The sequence below is a fragment of the Chlorocebus sabaeus genome, chromosome 21, assembly GCF_047675955.1.
Source record: "Chlorocebus sabaeus isolate Y175 chromosome 21, mChlSab1.0.hap1, whole genome shotgun sequence".
In the NCBI taxonomy this organism is placed as follows: Eukaryota; Metazoa; Chordata; class Mammalia; order Primates; family Cercopithecidae; genus Chlorocebus; species Chlorocebus sabaeus.
In genome coordinates, this window is record NC_132924.1 from 65,138,953 (window position 1) to 65,159,583 (window position 20,631).

The 20,631-nt window shown below is 36.1% G+C and overlaps 1 protein-coding gene across 9 annotated transcripts in view; it reads right to left on the reverse strand.

Moving 5' to 3' along the window:
* Positions 1 to 20,631, reverse strand: part of RUNDC3B (RUN domain containing 3B) — a 182,891-nt gene that overhangs the window by 39,448 nt on the left and 122,812 nt on the right. For all 9 annotated transcript variants that reach the window (XM_007982295.3, XM_007982296.3, XM_007982293.3 and 6 more), the window contains one exon: positions 16,419 to 16,576. In XM_007982295.3, coding sequence (XP_007980486.2) covers positions 16,419 to 16,576 — 158 coding nt within the window. The remainder of the gene's footprint in view (positions 1 to 16,418; positions 16,577 to 20,631) is intronic.

A 20,631-nucleotide genomic window follows, 5' to 3' on the forward strand; every position in this document is an offset into this window, starting at 1 on the left:
TATTCTTCAGAGACACTGGCTTGTAGTTTTCTTTTTTTGATATATCTTTGTCTGGTTTTGGTATCATAGAAGGAATTTGGAAGTATTCCTTCCTCCTCTATATTTTGAAATAGTTTGAGTAGGATTGGTATTAGTTCTTCTTTAAATGTTTGGTGGAATTTAGCAGTGAAGCCATTGGGTCCTGGGGTTTTCCTTACTATGAGACTTTTTACTAAGGTTTAAATCTCATTACTAGTTATTGGTCTGTTCAGGTTTTGGATTTCTTCATGGTTCAATAATGGTAGGTTTTATGTGACTAGGAATTTATTCATTTTCTCTAGATTTTCCAATTTATTGACATACAGTTGTTAATAGTAGCCACTAATGATCCTTTGAATTTCTGCAGAATCAGTTGTAATGTCTTCTCTCTTTAATCTCTGATTTTATTTATTTGGGTCTTCTCCCTTTTTTCTTCATTAGTCTGGCAAGGGTTTGTCCATTTTGCTTATCTTTTCAAAACAAACTTTTCTTTCATCAATCTTTTGTATAGTTTTCATTTCATTTCAATTTCATTTATTCTGCATTTTATTATTTCTTTTCTTCCATCAATTTTGGTTTGCTTTTGCCTTTCTAGTTCTTTAAGATGCATCACTAGGTTATTTATTTGAAGTTTTCCTTCTTTTATGATATAGGAACTTATAGCTATGAAGTTCCCTTGTAGGACTGCTTTCAATGTATCCCATAGGTTTTGATATGTTGTGTTTCCATTAACATTTGTTTCAATAAACTTTTTCATTTCCTTCTTAATTTCTTCCTGACCCATTGGTCATTCAGGAGTATATTAATTTCCATGTGTTTGTACAGTTTGCAAAATTTTCTCGTTATTGATTTCCAGCTTTATTCCATTGTGATTAGAGAAGATGCTTGATATTATTTCAATTTTTTTGAATGTTTTAAGATTTGATTTGTGACTTAACATATGGTGTATCCTTGAGAATGATCCATGTGCTAAGGAAAAGAATATGTATTCTGCAGCCATTGGATGAAATGTTCTGTAAATATCTATGAGATCCATTTGGTCTATAGTGCAGATTACATCCAATGTTTCTTTGTTGATTTTGTATCTGAAAGATCTCTCCAATGCTGAAGGTGGGGTGTTAAAGTCTCCAAATATTATTGTATTCAGGTCTATCTCTCTCTTTAGCTTTAATAATATTTGCTTTACATATCTGAGCGCTCCAGTGTTGGCTGCACATATATTTACAAATATAGCGCCTTACTGAATTGGCCCCTTTATCATTAAGGACTTTCTTTGTCTCTTCTTATAGTTTGGGTTGGAATCTATTTTGTCTGATGTAAGTATAGCTACTCCTGCTCTTTTTTCAGTTTTCGTTTGCTTGGAATATCTTTTTCCACCCCTTAATTTTCATTCTGTGTGTATCTTTATAGGTAAAGTGTGTTTCTTATAGATAACAGATCTTTGGGTCTTGTTTTTTCATCCATTAAGCCACTCTATGTCTTTTCGTTGGAGAGTTTAGTCTTTACATTCAATGTTGTTATCTATAAGAAGGGGATTACTCCTGTTTTGTTGTTTTCTGGTTGCTTTGCGGTCCTTTCTTTCTTCTTTCTATCCTTCCTGTATTCCTTTTTGTGAAAGTGATTTTTCTCTGGGGTTATGGTTCAATTTCTTGCATGTTATTTTTTGTGTATCTGTTTTATGTTTTTCAATTTGTAGTTACCATCAGGCTTCCAAATTCTGTCTTATAATCAATTATTTTAAACTGATGACATTCATTACATACACAAACACACACACACAAGCAAAAACTAATAAACACTCTACAATTTATCCCCCTGCTTTTTACATTTTTGTTTCTCTTTATGTCTTACTGTACTATGTCTTGAAAAATTCTTGTAGTTATTATTTTTTATTGGTTCATCATTTAGTCTTTTTACTTAAGAGTCGTTTGCATACCAGTTATAGTGCTATAATAGTCTGTGTTTTTCTGTGGCTATTGCCAGTGAGTTTTATACCTTCTGATAATTTCTTCTTACTCATTAACATCCTTTTCATGCAGATTGAAGATCTCCCTCTAGCATTTGTGGTAGGACAGGTCTGGTGTTGATGAAATCCCTCAGCTTTTGTGTGTCCAGGAAAGTCTACTTCTCCTTCATGTTTGAAGGGTATTTTCATTGGATATAATATTTTATGATAAGTTTTTTCTTTCAGTACTTCAAATATGTCATGCCACTCTCTTCTGACCTGTAAGGTTTCCACTGAGAAGTTTGCTGCCAGACACATTGGAATTCTTTGGATGTTATTTGTTCCTTTTCTCTTGTTGCTTTTAGGACTCTTTCTTTATCCTTGACCTTTGCAAGTTTATTAAATGCCTCAAGGTAGTCTTCTTTGGGTTAACTCTGCCTGGTGTTCTATAACCTTCCTGTATTTGAATACTGACATCTTTCTCCAGGTTTGGGATGTTCTCTGCTATTATTCCTTTAAATAAACTTTCTAACCCAATCTCTCTGTCTACCTCCTCTTCAAGGTGAATGACTCTTAGATTTGCCCTTTTGAGGCTATTTGCTGAATCTTGTAGGTGTCCTTTATTCTTTTTCTATTTTTTTGTCTTTTCTGACTCTGTATTTTTAAATAGCCTGTCTTCCAGCCCACGAATTCTTTCTTCTGCTTGATCAATTCTGCTATTAAGAGACTCTGATGCATTCTTCAGTATATCAACTGCATTTTTCAGCTATGGAATTTCTGTTTGATTCTTTTTAATTATTTCAATGTCTTTGTTAAATTTATGATAGAATTCTAAATTACCTGTATTAATTTCTTTGAGTTTACTCAAAACAGCTATTTTGAATTCTCTGTCTGAAAGTTCACATATTCCTATTTCTCCAGGACTCCATGTTGATTTATTTAGGTAGTCTGGTGAAACTATGTTTTCCTGGATGGTCTGATGTTTGCAGACATTTGTCAGTCTTGGGGCACTGAAAAGTTAAGTATTTATTGTACTCTTTGCAGTCTGGGCATGTTTGTGCACATCCTTTTTGAGAAGGATTTCCAGGTAGTCAGTGGGAGTTGGGCCCCAAGCCCAATAACACTGTGGTTTTTACAGACTCATAGAGGTACTGCCTTAGTGGTCTTAAGGGAGGAGACCACCCCTCATATTGTCTTATGCCCAATTTCTGCCTCCAAAGAAAAAGAAGTAAAAACTAAAAGGCAGAAATGAAATCCACAGGCAGACAGCCCGGTGCCGCACCCTGGGCCTGATAGTTAAAGATCAACCCCTGACCTAATTGGTTCTGTTATCTACAGATTACAGACATTGTATAGAAATGCACTGTGAAAATCCCTATCTTGTTTTGTTCCGATCTAATTACTGGTGCATGCAGTCCCCAGTCACGTACCCCCTGCTTGCTCAATCAATCACGACCCTCTCACAGGCACCCCCTTAGAGTTGTGAGCCCTTAAAAGGGACAGGAGTTGCCCACTCGGGGGCTCAGCTCTTGAGAGAGAAGTCTTGCTGATGTCCCCGGCCGAATAAACCCCTTCCTTCTTTAACTCGGTGTCTGAGGAGATTTGTCTGCCACTCGTCCTGCTACAGTCTTGGATAAGATATGGAAGAATTCTCTGGATTACCAGTAAAAGACTATTGTCCTTTTCCCTTACTTTCTCTCAAACAAACAGGGTCTCTCTCTCTGTGTTGAGCCACCTGGAACTGGGGGGTGTGGTGATGTAAGCCCTCCTATGGCCACCATCACTGGGACTGCACTAGGTCATACCTGAAGCTAGGACAGCACTGGGTCTCACCCAAGCACTGCTGCAACCACTACCAGACTACCACCTATGTTCACTCAAGGCCCTAGGGTTCTAGGATCAGCAGATAGTGAAGCCAGCCAGGCTTGTGTCCTTCCCTTCAGGGCAGTAAGTTGCCCAGGCCCTGGGTGGGTCCAGAAATGCTGTCTGGCGGCCAAGGATGGTAGTCAAAAACCTTAATAATTTACTTGATGTTCTATTCTACTGAGGGTAAGCTGGCACTCAAACCACAATACGAAGTCATTCTTGCTCTTTCTTCAGGCAGAGGAAATACTATCAATATCAAATTACTACTCTTTTCTGTTGTAATATCTAATTTCCAATCAATACCCAAGGAAGTGCAACAGAACATGGTTTTACCTTTCTGGGGCTTAGCATTTTTCTCTTCTGGATACATTTTCTTGATTTTTCATCCATGTATGGACAGTAGATTATGTAATACATATTAACATGATTTTAATTTTAAATTTTAATTACCTGCCAAAATGTACACATGACCAGATGAGTAGGAACTGTCATAATCTGTCCATTGTAATATCATTGTACTGTTGTTAGGATTCATACCACTCATCTTAAACTTGTGCATTAGAATGGCATAGTATCACTGACTTGTAGTTTGCAGGCTGATAGATCATGCCATCAGTACTCACTATGAACTATATCAAATTGGCTTTTCAACTGTAACAATGGCCTAGTTTTAACAATGAATTATTCTTTACTTATATTTCACTATGAGTGACACTTCAGTTTCTTTACTAGGAAACCATACAGGACAGGTTACTGTTGCCATAATCTTTCAAACCATAAAGAGAAAAAACATTCATCAGCTAACTAGGAAAACAAAATAGAAAACAATTATTGGTGTTAAATATGACAAATATGTTCAAGCTTTGCACACTGTTCTGTGGCTATTTATTCCTGAGGTTGGAATGCATGTTCTACAAAGAATCATTTGTACAACAGATCATCTATCTGACGGTCTATACCTCTAGATGTTGACAAAATCCCTCTCTTACATATGGCACCCTTCAAATAACAATGTGATTGATGATGTTAAATCTACTTCAGGAGATTTTGAATCCCATGTAAAAAGAGAACATGCCTATTATTATTGTCAATATTCTCAACTACTTGGCAATCTCAGGTACAAAGTATACATTTAAATATACGTTTACTGAAAAATACTAAATTCAAAACTGAAGTTTTTCCACCAATTAGCATAAATTATTTTGACAATAAGTTTTAAAAAGGCCATAAACAGAATATATTTTTTAATCTTTTAACAAACTTGCTATATACTGATCCAAAGTACAACTGGTACTTTAAGCTTGTTTATATTTCTTTTATTGAATAAAATTTAATAGATAAATAAGAGTTAAAACAGTTACTAGAGCAAAATAAAGTCGAGTTGTACACAGATTTCCATAAAACCATAAGAACCAAAGTCTACAATAATGCCATATCTCCCAATGAAATTATACTATGATTACTAATCATAATAGTAGAAGATTGAAATGATTCAATCCTTAAATATTCTACCCAACAAAATCTTTTTCTCTTTGTTTTGGACACAGTGTCTCACTCTGTTACCTAGACTGGAATGCACTTACACCATCATAGTTCCTCCCAAAAAACTAGGACTACAGGCACACAGCACCACACCCAACTAATTTTCGAATTTTGTAGAGATGGGGTCTTGCTGTGTTTTCCAGGCTGGTCTTGAGCTGCAGGCCTCAAGTGATTCTCTCGCCTTGGCCTCTCAAAGCTCTGGGATTACTGGCATGAGCCACTGTGCTTGGCCCACCATAATCTTAATCATTCAAATATACCTTTGTCAATGCCTTTAAACTACTTTAAATTAATATTGCAGCAAACATATGACTGACAAAAAGAATTACAGTTACAAGTGATATCTGTTAAGAAGTAAACAAATATGTCTTACATGCATGGTACATACAAATCTATACCATTATTTTAAAGATTAATCCCATTGCCATTTGGAAATCAGAACTCAAAAGTGAGTTTCTTGGAACTTGGGGATAATATGATAAGAGTCAAAATTCATTGTTTGATCCTTAGCATTTTGACATAAGGTTTTAATTTTCTACTTATCTCCCTGAGTGAATTTATGAAGGAGATTTTAAGGTTTCCATAAATAAAAGCAGAGGAATAAACCTTCTTTGAATGCCTTTTTAAAAAATATACCTAATACCATTTAATACTCATAATGATTCACAAAGTAAGTATTTTATCTCTGTTACACAGATGAAGAAACAGAGGCTCTAAAACATTAAGAGCTCACAACTGGAAAGTGTAGAAATCTCTCTGATTTTCAAGAGAGCTTTAGAATGCTCCTATAATACTCCATACTAACTTGTACTCTGTTGCCCAAACTACAAAATGTATAGATTTTATGAGTATTCAAAGATGCAGCAAAAAAGCACTTTAACAGTAATTCAAAATACATCTAATCATCAAGAAAATCATAAAAATAAGTGACTCAGGATTTAAATTGCCCAGGAAAAAAAATCAATACAATGTAGAAACAAATATTACATGCCTCACATTCTACCTGTCAGTATTCCTTCTCTGGCCTTTTCCTTTATAATTTTAATTTTCTCGGGGCTACTTTTATCTTCTCAGGACTAACAAAGGAAATTTCAATGCCCAACTTTGATTGTAGGCCTTCTTAACAGTTGATTTTTAAAAAAAATCTCAGGAAGATAAGTACAAAACATGTTCACTCTTTCACTATAGCTGCAAAAATATCCACACCGTTCTGCATTTCTTAAAGCTGATTCTGATAAAGTAGTGAATTGTGGACATTCACAAAGAAATGTATCTTATGCTCCTGTTCCGTATCCTTGAAAGTGGTTTTTGTACAAAAGAATCTTTTAAGACACCAATTTACGCCTTATGCCTGTCTAGAAATTGAAGCCATACTGTATGAAAGTAGATCTTTAACCTCTAAACTCAAGAAAACAGTCTAATTTTGATCAGTGGCCATAATTTTTTTTGTTGCTCTAGTAATATTTAAAATTAAAGGTATTACATTAAAGGTATTAAAGACAATTGAAAGCTTACTTTGCAAAAATCAAGAGGATCAATGGCACTCTTTTTTTTTTTTTTTTTTTTTTTTTTTTGAGACGGAGTCTTGCTCTGTCGCCCGGGCTGGAGTGCAGTGGCCGGATCTCAGCTCACTGCAAGCTCCGCCTCCCGGGTTTACGCCATTCTCCTGCCTCAGCCTCCCGAGTAGCGGGGACTACAGGCGCCCACCACTTCGCCCGGCTAGTTTTTTGTGTTTTTAGTAGAGACGGGGTTTCACCGTGTTAGCCAGGATGGTCTCGATCTCCTGACCTCGTGATCCGCCCATCTCGGCCTCCCAAAGTGCTGGGATTACAGGCTTGAGCCACCGCGCCCGGCCAATGGCACTCTTATATCCAGAAATATGACAAAATCATAACTCAGGTAGATTAATTTCTCAAACTTAAAAGTTTGAAAGTCTTTGTTTTCTTTCAATTATCCAAAGTAAGATAAATGTGATCCATTTAAATTTAATTCTTCAAATGAAAATATCTCTTGAAAAAATAAAGTGATTTCATAATTATTTTTATGTTAAAAGCATTTAAACTACCAGTATTGCTTGCAAAAGAAAAATGAAACTATCTTCTTAATATTTTAATTGTAAAATTATGATTTTAGATAACCAGAAATCTGGTTTTTAATAACCAGAAATCTCTAGTGTTTGGCTCTTGATATTTTTCTCCCTGCTAATGGAAGCAAGGGGTTAAGAAAAGTCTTAACCTCTTCCCTACCCAGTGATGCCCCATAGGACAAACTCTCTTTAAAATACCATTAAAAAGAAGAAAAATATGTAAATATAATTTTTTTTGACATAATCATTTTCATCGAGATACAAATTCCTAAAAAATATTAAACTTTTTTGTTCCTTAATAAAACTTTCTAACTTAAAAAAATCATCTTTTATATCTACTTAGTCTCAAAGTATCTCATTACAAAATAACACTGGAAGGAGGAAGTAGAGCTGCGCTGCCACTGGGCCAGTGTCTGCAGAGTCCAATTCTAGGAAAGTTTTTAGGAGGGAGGGGACAAGATAGCCAATTAGATATAGCCAGGAAACACATCTCCCTTCAAGAGAAACCAAAATATCAAGTAAACCATCACATTTCAAACAGATTGTTTGAGAGAAAACACTGAAAGTTGACAGAGACGTGATGCAGACACCAAGGTTAAAGAGGAAGCTGGAAAGCCTGCATAGAATCTCTTAACACAAGGACCGGCTCTTGGTCCTGAACAGAGCCAAGGTAAGGGGAGAGTGAAGGAACTACAGAACACCACACCTCTGGGATCCTAACTATAAAAGATCCCACAACCCACACAGACATTTGAATTGGCAAAGGAATTGCCCACAGAGTATGCAAAGGCAGAGCTCAAACCTGTGCAGAGCTCAGAAGGGTTGGTGGAACATGAGACAGCTACAGTAAAATGCAACCATAGGTTTCCATCCCCCAAGCCTCTCCATCTTGCTCTGAGTAACTGTAGCCCCTACTGACTGCAGAGCCAGAGGAGAAAGTAGGGCTCCCTTTCTCATGCGATTGGGCAAGGTTGATCCACATGTCCCCTTGTCTTCCAGCTCCTCTCAAAGCCACCTGCCTCGCCATTCTTGTAAGAAGGTGCACACAGCACAGCCTCACTGCTCCACCTGAATGTTCTGCCAGTGACCTGGGAACAGTTTAGCTCCCCCAGCACAGCTGGTGTTCAACCCCATGGGGCCAGAGGACAAAGCTGCAGGCCCAGTCCCATCCTCCCAGGGTGGGAGTACACTGCCCAGGGTTTCAAAACTGAGATCTGTGGTTAGACCACTAGTGAGGAGGGAGCCCCCACTCAGAACAGAAACAGGGAGGCGTGAGTTCATGTGCTGCCAAGGGAGCTGGGCATCCTTCCTTCCCCAAGACCAGCCTGGGAAGGGTTCAGTCTGTTGGCCAGTCGCACCTTCTACTTGAGGGAGCCCCATGGCCTGGAACACCTGGGACAGCCCAGCAATTTCAGCACAGAAAGCTTGGGACAAATCCAGCTCGTTAGGTCTGTTCCTGGGGCAGACACTGGAGGGAGATCTGCTTGGGGGATCCCACAGCCATCTGCCAGGCTAAAAACCCTGGACTGCAGGCACCACATGAGCTATACATCTGTGGCACCAACACCCTGCCTGGGGATCCTCTGCCCTTGATCCGGTTCATCATCAGACCACCAAAAGACATATCCCACAACCTACTCTGACTCTGCCAAGCTCAGAGGACCAGTGGGTCCCCAGGGAGTTGTGAGTCTTTGGTGATCTAAGCTTCAGCTTGAGCTGTCCCTAAGGGAGGGGGTGTGCAGCCAACCAGGGTCCCCCTTAGGGCTAAGGAAGCATAGGCAAGACATCCATGATTGGAGGGGTTCCCCCAATACCTAGGAACAGGCTTAGTGAGGGGGTAATCTTCTACCCTGCAACAACATTTTGCCCCTACCACATCTCCCCTCACCGCATCTCCCCTACCACCACATCTCCCCCTCCCCAAAGCACTGCTATGAAGGTACTCAAATACAAAGGAGGCTTACAGCTGAGTAAGCATATCTGCCAGCCCTTACTCTTAAATGCCATCTACTGCATCACATCCTGAATTACACCATCAAACAAAAATAAATTCCTTTAGCACACAATGCCTGTGAAACCCAATGAGGAAACTAGCCCAAACTAAGGAACCCATACAGAACCTTGGCCCTCTGAAAAGACCCAAAAACAAAGCCAACCAATTATACACAACAGTCGAACCCTCAAGGGATTAAAAAAAAAAAAAAAGAAAGAGAGAAAATGAAAACCAGCCCCATCCAAATGTGAGCAGTTTATAAAAGAAAAAGAAACACTAGCCCCCTCAGCTGAGATGAAATCAGCACAAGAACTCCAGCAATTCAAAAAGTCAGAGCATTTCCTTACCTCTAAAGGATCACACTAGCTCCCCAGCAATGAATCCTAATCAGATTGAAATATCAGACATGACAGACATAGAATTCAAAATCTAGATGGCAAGGAAACTTAACAAGATTGAAAAGAAAGTTGAAATCCATTTCAAGGAAGCCAGTGAAACAATCTAAGAGTTGAATGACAACATAGTCATTTTAAGAAAGAACTAAAGTGAACTTCTGGAACTGAAAAATTTCCCCAATCTCACTAGATAGGTTGGCATATAAATTAAAAAAAAATTCATAGAACCCTTATGAGATACTATACAAGATGACCACACCCAAGACACAGAATCTTCAGACTTTCCAGGTCAATGTGAACGAAAAAATCTCAAAGGCACCTACAGAAAAGGGACATATCACTTACAAAGGGGATCCTATCAAGCTAACAGTAGACTTCCCAACAGAAGCTATACAGGCTAGAGGAGACTGGGAACATATTTTCAGCATTATTAAAGAAAAGAAATACCAGTCAAGAATTTAATATCCCACCAAACTAAGCTTCATAAGAAAAGGAAATGTATAATATTTTCCAGACAAACAATCACTATGAGAATTCATTACCAATAGACCAGCCTTGCAAGAGATACTTGAGGGAGTTGTAGACACAGAAATGATATAACAATCTGTATTACCACAAAAACACACTTAAATACACAGCCTGCAGACCCTATTGAGACTACACAATCAACACTACAAAGCAACTAGCTAACAGCACCAGGATAGGATCTAAACATCACATAGCAATATTAACCGTGAATGTTAATGGTCTAAATGCCCCACTTAAAAAACACAGAGAGGCACGGTGGCTAGTAGAACAAGACCCAATCACCATCTGCTATCTTCAAGAGAACCATCTCACATATAATGAAACCCACAGGCTCAAAGTAAAGACATGAAGAAAGATCTGCCATGCAAACTAAAACCAAAAAAGAGCAGGGGGTCCTATTCTTATATCGGATAAAACATACTTTAAAGAAACAACATTAAAAAAGGACAAAGAAGGTCATTATGGTCATTACATAATGATAAAGAGTTCAATACAATGAAAATTGTACAAGTTCAATACAACTGTCATACACACACACACACATGCACGCACACGCACACGTGCACACACACACAGACATTGGTGCACCTAGATTCATAAAGCAAGTACTTCTAGACCTACAAAAGACTTAGTCACACAATAATAGTAATGGACTTCAACACCCCATTGAAAGCATTAGACGGATCATTAACACAGAAAACTAACAAACTCTGGATGTAAATTTGACTTGTCCAATTTGACATCTAAAGAATACTCCACCCATCAACCACACAATACACTTTATTTTCATCTGCACACTGAACATATTCTACGTTTGACTACATGCTTGGCCATAAAGCAAGTCCAAATAAAATTTTAAAAACCTGAAATCATACCAAGCACGTATGTGGACCACAGTGGAAGAAAAATTGAAGTGAATAGCAAGAAAATCTCTCAAAATCACAGTCACACTGGCATCAAACTTACACCTGAATAACTTTTGGGTAAACAATGAAGTTAAGACAGAAATTTAAAAATTCTTTAAAATAAATGAAAAAGAGATACAACATACCAAAATCTCTTGGATGCAGCAAAAACAGTGTTAAAAGTTTTTATCAGTAAATGTCTACATCAAGAAGTTAGAAAGATCTTAAATCAACACTCTAACATCGTACCTAGAGGAACTAAAAGAACAAAAATAAATTAACCCCAGAGCTAGAAGAAGAAAACAAATAACTGAAATCAGAGCAGAATTGAACAAGACTGAGACACAAAAACCTATTCAAAGGATCAATAAAACTAAACATCATTTCTTTGAAAGGATAAACAAGATTGATAGACTGTTAGCTATTATCAAAGAAAAAAAGAAAGAAGATCCAAATAAGCACAATGAGAAATGACAGAGTTGACATTACAACTAATCCTACAGAAATATAAAATATCTTCAGAGACTATTACGAACAGTTTTATGCACACAAACTAGAAAATTGAGAGGAAACTGATAAATTGCCGGAAACACACAACCTCCCAAGATTAAACCAGGAAGAAATTGAGAACCTAATCAGAGCAATAAACTCTGAAACAGTTATAAGAAACCTACCAACTAAGAAAAGTCCTGGACCAGATATATTCACAGTTGTATTCTACCAGATGTACAAAGAAGAGCTGGTGTCAATCCTACTGAAACTACTCCAAAATATCAAGAAGGATGGACTCTTTTATAACACATTCTAGGAAGCCAGCATCATCTTGATACCAAAATGAAAGACACAACAAAAAACGAAAACTTTAGGCCAGTATCCCTAATGAACACAGAGGCAAAGATACTCGATAAAATACTACCAAACTAAATCTAGCAGCACCTCTAAAAGTTAGTTAACTATGATCAAGTAGGCTTTATTCCTAGGATGCAAGGATGGCTAAAATAAGCAAATCAATAAATGTGATTTACCACATAAACGAAATGAAAAACAAAAACCATATGATCATATCAATAGACATAGAAAGCGCTTTCCATAAAATCCAACATCCCTTCATGATAAAAACCCTCAAAAAACTAGGTATTGAGGGAATGTATCTTAAAATAATAAGAGCCATCTAAGACAGACCTACAGCCAACATCACACTGAACAGGCAAAAGCTGGAAACATTCTCCCTGGGAGGTGGAACAAGACAAGGACACCCACTCTGGCCACTCCTATTCAACATAGTACTAGAAGTCCTAGCCAGAGCAATAGGAAAAAGAAATAAAAAGCATCCAAATTGGTAAAGGAAAAGTCATATTGTCTCTCTTTCCTAATGATATAATTATATGCCTAGAAAACCTTGACAACCTCCTGATGATATAATTATATACCTAGAAAATCTTGACCACCACCAACAGGCTCCTAGAACTGAAGAACAACTTCAGTAAAGTTTCAGGGTACAAAATCAATGTATAAAAATCAGTTGTACTTCTATACACCAATAACGGTCAATCTGAGAGTTACCTCAAAAACACAATCCCATTTACAATAGCCACACATGCACAAAATACCTGGGAATATATCTAAGCAATTAGGCGAAAGATCTCTACAAGGAGAACTACAAAACATTGCTGAAAGAAATGACATAAACAAATGGAAAAACATTCTATGCTCATGAATTGGAAGAATCAATACTGTGAAAATGACCATACACTGCTCAAAGCAACCTACAGAACAAATTGCATGATTGAATGCAATACCTATTAAAATACCAGCACCATTTCTCAGAGAATTAGAAAAGACATCCTAAAATTCATATGGAACAAAAATAGCCAAATCAATCCTAATTAAAAAAAACAACAAAGCTAGAGGTATCACGTTACCCAACTTTAAACTATATTACAAGGATGGCTACGGTAACCAAAACAGAATGGTACTGTTACACAAATAGACACAAAGTCTGATGGAACAGAACAGAGAACCTAGAAATATAGCTACATACCCACAATCCATCTTATCTTTGACAAAGTTGACAAAAATAAGCAATGGAGAAAGGACTCCCTATTCAATAAGTGGTGCTGTGATAGCTGGGTAGCCATATACAGAATAATGTAATATATGGAAAAGAATTTATGACTAAGTCCTCAAAAGCAATTACAACAAGAACAAAAATTGACAAGTGGGACCTAATTAAACCAAAGAGCTTCTACACAGCAAAAGAAACTATCAACAGAGTAAACAGACAACCTACAGAATGGGAGAAAATACTCACGAACTATGCATCCAACAAATGTCTAACATCTCGAACCTGTAAGGAACTTAAATCAACAAGAAAAAAACAAATAATCCCAGTAAAAATTGGGCAAAAGACATGAACAGATACTTAAAAGAAGACACACAAGCAGCCAACAAATGTGAAAAAAAAATGCTCAACACAATAATCATCAGATAAACGGAAATCAAAACCATTCTGACACTAGTCAGAGGGCTATTATTAAAAAGTTGAAAAACAACAGATGCTGATAAGGCTATGGAGAAAAGGGAATGGTTACACTCTATTGATGGGAATGAATTAGTTCAGCCACTGTGGAAAGCAGTTTGGAGATTTCTCAAAGAACTTAAAACAGAATTACCATTCAACCCAGCAATACCATTACTAGGTATATATCCAAAAGAAAATAAATTGTTCTGCCAAAAAGACACGCACTCCTATGTTAATCACAGCACTATTGACAATAGCAGAGTCGTAGAATCAACTGAGGAGCCCATTCACAGTGGATTGGATAAAGAAAATATGGTACATCAACACCACAGACTACTATGCAGCCATAAAAAAGAATGAAAGCATGTCCTTTGCAGCAACATGGATGCAGCTAGAGGTCATTATCCTAAGTGATTTAATGCAGAAACAGAAAACCAAATACCTCATGCTCTCATTTATAGCTGGTAGTTAAATATTCGGCACACTTGGCCATAAAGATGGCATTATTAGACACAGGGGACTATGAGAAGGGAGAGGAAGGGTCGGGGGTAAGGGTTGAAAAACTACCTATTGGGTACTATGCTGACTACCTGGGTGACAGGATCAATCATACCCCAAATCTCAGCATCATGTAACATACCTGTGTAACAAACCTGCAAATATACCTCCTGAATCCAAAATAAAAGTTGAAATTTTTAAAGTATCTACTTATAAATTACGCATTAATTAATTTATAAGGAACAGAAGGAACAGCAGTAACTATACAGAAGAGAAAAACATCTTAACCAAATGAGTAATATTAATATCATTAATAAAGGTCCAACAGACTATGTGCCTCTGGGTGTTCATATCCCCAACAGAACATAACTACTTATTTTGTAATCCAGCTGATAATGGACAAGCTCATTCTAATCATAAGGAAAAAGTAAACAAACACAAATTAAAGGGCATTCTATAAGAATTCTAGCTAGTTTTCTTTAGAAATATCAATCTCATGCAAGAAAAAGACTGAAAACTGTTTTAAGTTTAAAGTGGCTGACAACCACATGCAAACACAATCCTGAATTGGACCCAGTACCAAAGAAATAAAATTTGTAGTAAGGGACATTATTTAGACATTTGACAAAACTAGAAAATGAATTAGAGGTGAAAGTACATCAATTTAAATATCTTTATTTTATTTTATTTTTTTTAGACGAAGTCTTGCTCTGTCGCCCAGGCTGGAGTGCAGTTGCCAGATCTCAGCTCACTGCAAGCTCCATTTCCCGGGTTTACGCCATTCTCCTGCCTCAGCCTCCCGAGTAGCTGGGACTACAGGCGCTCACCACCTCGCCCGGCTAGTTTTTTTATTTATTAGTAGAGATGGGGTTTCACCGTGTTGGCCAGGATGGTCTCGATCTCCTGACCTCGTGATCTGCCTGTCTCGGCCTCCCAAAGTGCTGGGACTACAGGCTTGAGCCACCGCACCCGGCCCCCAATTTAAATATCTTTAATTGACAACTGAACTATCATCATATAAGGGAACATTTTAGTTCTTAACAATGACACTGAAGCAGTAAGGAATGAAGGACCATAATGTATGCAACCTCTCAAGTGGTTAAAAAATGTATACGTGTTTAGAGAAAGGAACAGAATTATAAGACAAATGTGGCAAAATGTTGAAAATAATGAATCTAGGAAAGGTCATATGGGAATTCTTTGTACTGTCCTTATAACTTTTCTGAAAATTTGAAATTACTTCAAAATAAAAAAATTTAAATTATTTTTTAAGATTACATATTCATATGTGAAAATTTTCACAATAAACAATTGAACAAAGCAAGCCTGACAAAACATGATTAGTACAAGTGCTTTGAACAGTGACAAGAGGCTTGTACCAGAAAGTAGCTCCATATACTGCTTTCTTCATCAAAAAGAGTCTTGCTATTAAGAAATAACTCAGCTATCCTAAACTCTGCTTAGTGACATTCTGGCACAACCTAGTAACAGTTAACATACCAGCACTATGCTTTGAGTAGCACTAGTCTAAATACCATCTCTTTATAATCAGTCAATCAATAACTACTTTAAGAATTATACATACGCATTTGGAATAATATATACCAAGTTATAACCAGTTTATGCTGGGTAACACAACTGAAGGTAATTTTTACTCTCTTCTTGTATTTTCTTATTCTTATTCTTTCTTTCTTTCTTTTTTTTTTTTTGACAGAGTCTTGCTCTGTCACCCAGAATGCAATGCTGTGGCTCAATCAGACATATGCCACCATGCCTAGCTAATGTTTTATATTTTTAGTAGAGGTGGGGTTTTGCCACATTGCCCAGGCTGGTCTCTAACTCCTGGGCTCAAGCAATCTGCCCAACTCAGCCTCCCCAGTGCGGGGGATTACAGATATGAGCCACTGCACCCGGCCTCTTCTTGTGTTTTTTTAAGTTTCTGAAATTAACATGGATTACTTTTGTAATAACAAAAACAAAAGTAAACTTTCAAAAAATGTGTAGGTGAAAAAGAATTAACAAGCAATCAGATTTACTGGAATTTGCCTCCTATATTAAAACATGACATTTTGTCTTAATGTTTACATACTACCAACATTTTTCTAAAAGGCTTGTACTTACAGCTGATCTTGAAGCTCCACAATTATATATTCTAATTGTTCCTTCTCCAGTTTATGGGCCAGATCAGAATCTTCAATCCTTTGAAGTAGTATTTTATTCTGGGAGACAGATTCAGATAGCTGGTTCTCTCGAAGTCGTAAGAGTTCTTCAAGGTAACCCTGGAAATCCAGTATCATCAAGATATAGCAACTGCAAAATTCTAATACATATCCTGAAGATAAATGCTGAGTAGCTTAAATGTTATTCCTATTTATATTATAATGAAATAATTTCAAAGCATTACTGATAAATTAGTAAAAAATGTGTTTTAATTGAATATAAAAATTTAACATATATTCTCCATTATTTAAAACTCTTCTCTGAAGTTTGAGAAACTAATTTGATGCAAAACTTAGTTAAAACATTGTAATTCTAAGCTTCAAAACAACTGCATGACTCCTAGCTTCAAAATACAGACCTAAAAACAGAATAACCAATTAGAAAGTTGCCTCTTTGTGATTATTTTTCAAAAACACATAGACATTAACATTTTAGCATTAATATGTTAGTGAGAGGTAGTATAATGTTTTGGTTAGGCCTGCCGGCCTAGTGTCATATTCCAGTTTCACCACTTATCAGCTATGTGTCCTTGGGCAAGTTACTTAAGCTCTCTGTGCCACAGTTTCACCATCTAAAAAAGTAGGACCCATCAGAGTACCCTACTTGGTAGGATTAAATGAATCAATACAGGTAAATTGCTTGGAACAGTGTCTAGTACACTGCATGCAATGTATAATTACTAGCTATTATTATTGGTAAACACGTAATAGATATAAGACTTTTGGAATGATCTCTTAACCTTTTAAGAGATTTACTTTTTCTTCGTCCTTCTGCCCTGCTTTCTAGGAAACCTTACTGAATTTATCCTCGAACCCTTTGTACTAAATTTCTGAATTCAGGAAATCATATTTTTAATTTTCAAAAGCTCTTTCCTGTTTTCTGATTGTTCTCTTCCCATGGCATTCTATTCTTTTTAGTTGCAAAGTATTTTCAAATTCCTCTAAGGATTTTTAATTAGAATCTTTTTAAAGTATTCTTCTATTACATGTTACCCTATTCATGTGTCATTAATAAACTTTCACCTATTTTAGATTTATGATACATGTTAAGAGTAGCTAATACTATTCTTCAAGAGCTTTTCATATTTTTTCCTGATAATTCTCAAATGTTTGTTCTTCTATAATAAAAATCTCAGAAGTTAAATTTTTATAAATGAATATTTCATATATATACAGCTTAATATAAACAATATATATTCATAAACATTAGTAATTAAAGAATACTCACATATCCACCACCTAGATTAATCACCAATACTTAAAAGCCAATATAATGCCTTCCTTGATTGTCTCCTCTGCAAAGGTAACAATATCCTAGATTTGTATTTATCATCTCTTTACTTTTCTTTCCAGCTTTACTACAAATATGTGTCATCTTAAACAATAAGTTGTTTAGTTTTGCTTGGTTTTATCAATATCTTTTTGAAAATGTTTTGTCTATATTGATGAGTCTAGCTATAGTTCATTTGCTCTAAAAACTGTATAGTATTTCATTGTATGAATATTGCAGTTTATTCACTCTTCTGTCACTGTTCTCTCAATGACCATTTGGATCACTTTAGGTTTTTCTTAATATAAACAATATTGCTGTGAACACACTCTGTTATGTCTCCTGGTATGCACATCCAAGAGTTTCGAGGAGATCTATCTAGGAGGAGAATTCCTAGGATATAGGCCGTGTATATCTTCACATTTACTAGATACTGCTATTGATATTGCCATTGTAGTAATCGTTCTTACTACTGGTTTTATACTGATCACATTCCCACTTGATACTATATTCACCTGATCTTATGTTAGTATAAAAGTTATACTGGGATTCATTAAATCCATTGAAAACTATTCCTTCTTTTTCTATTCTCAGGAACAGTCCATATAAAATAGGGATCACACATACAGTTGTGTGCCAGTTAATGATGGGGATATGTTCTGAGAAATGTGTTGCTAGGCCATTTTGCCATTCTGTGAACATTACAGAGTGTACTTACACCAACCTAGATGGTACAGCCTACTACACACCTAGGCTAGATGGTATAGCCTATTGTTCCTAGGCTACAAACCTGTACAGCATGTTACTATACTGAGTACTGTAGGCAACTGTAATACAATAGCAAGTATTTATATATCTAAACATAGAAAAGGGACAGTAAAAATATGGTATAAAAGATTTTTTTTTAACAAAAGGCACAACTATGTAGGCCATTACTGTGAAATGGAACTTGCAGGACTGGAAATTGCTCAAAGTGAGTCAGTGATTGGGTAGTTAGTGAATGTAAAGGCCTACAACTACTGTACCATACTGCAGACTTTATAAACACTATACACCCAGCCTACACTAAATTTATTTTTATGTTTTCTTTCTTCAGTAATTAAATTAAACTTAGCTTACTATAACATTTTTACTTTACAAACTTTTAAAAATCTTTTTGACTCTTTCGTAATAACAGTTTAAAACATACATTGTACAGCTATACAACAATATTTTCTTTTTAACATCGTTATTCTACAAGCTTTTTTGCTATTTACACATTTAAAAAAATTTTAACTTTTTAAACTTTTTCATTATAAATGAAGACACAAACACACACATTAGCCTAGACCTACACAGGGTCAGGATAATCAATATCACTGTCTTCCACTTCCTCCTCTTGTCCGACTGGAAAGACTTCAGGAGCACTAATACACGGAGCTGTCATATCCCATGATCACAACGCCTACTGCTGGACTACCTCCTAAAAGACCTGCCTGAAGCTGTTTTACATTTAATTTTTTTGTTTTTTAAGTAGAAGGAGTACACTAAAAAATAATGACTAAAAAGTATTGTATAGTAAATATGTAACCCAGTAACAGTACTTTATCAAGTATTATGTACTGTCCATAATTGTTTATGATAGTTTTTAATGACTGGCAGGGAAATAGGTTTATTTACACCAGCATCACCACAAACACATGAGTAATGCATTGTGTTACAACATTACCATGGCTACATCACTAAGTGATAGGAATTTTTCATCTCCATTATAATCTTACGGGACCACCTCATATACATGACCCATTGTTGGTCAAAACATTATTATGTAGTGCATGACTGTATTTGGTAGACTCACCAAAACAATACATGATAGTTTTTTTTGGTGGGGGATTGGATAGATTTTAAACTACTTATTCAATTTGTTAAATGGCTATATATCTATCAGTTTTGATAAGTAGTATTTATAAAAATTCTTTGTTTTGCAAAGTATTATAAAATTATTTAAATATTCTCTAATAATTATTGGGAGGGTTTCTCCCACATTTATGCTGTGCTGTCTATTCTTCCATTCTTAAGATTATCTGTGCCTTAATTTTTAAAAAAAGTTATTCTAGCTAGAATGTCTATTTCATTAATTTTTACAAATAATTATCTCTTGGTTTTGTTAATTATGTTTCTTTGTTTTTTACTTCACCAATATCTGTTATTTTATTACTTTCCTTCTTTTTGAACTGGTTTGGTTGCTCTTTGACTACTTCTTGGATACTTATCTCTTTAAATTTCATTGTTTCTTTTCTAAATATCTAAGTATTTCTATAAGTACTATACAAGTTGTGTGGCAACTTACCACGGTTAGTATGCATTATTTTCATTCTCGTTCATTTTAAAGTATTCTATTTCCTCAATTTTTTGACCTATAATTTAGACAATTTTTTCTTTAATTTCATGGGTTGCATGTGGGTGGTGCTAAACTTTTTGTATTGATATATAACTTTACTGCACTATTCACATGACCTTATATTAACATAAAAGTTATACTAAAATGATAATATTGTATCATTTCTTTGGTATTTGTGGACATTTGTTTTGTGACCTAGTGTGCTCCATAAAAATTTGGCCGGGTGCAGTGGCTCATGCCTGTAATACCAGCACTTTGGGAGGCCGAGGTGGGCAGATCACTTGAGGTCAGGAGTTAGAGACCAGCCTAGCCAACGTCATGAAACCCTGTCTCTACTAAAAATACAAAAATTAACCAGGCATGGTGTCACATGCCTGTAGTCCCAGGTACTTGGAAGGCTGAGGCAGGAGAATCACTTGAACCCAGGAGGTGGAGGCTTCAGTGAGCCAAGATTGCACCACTGCA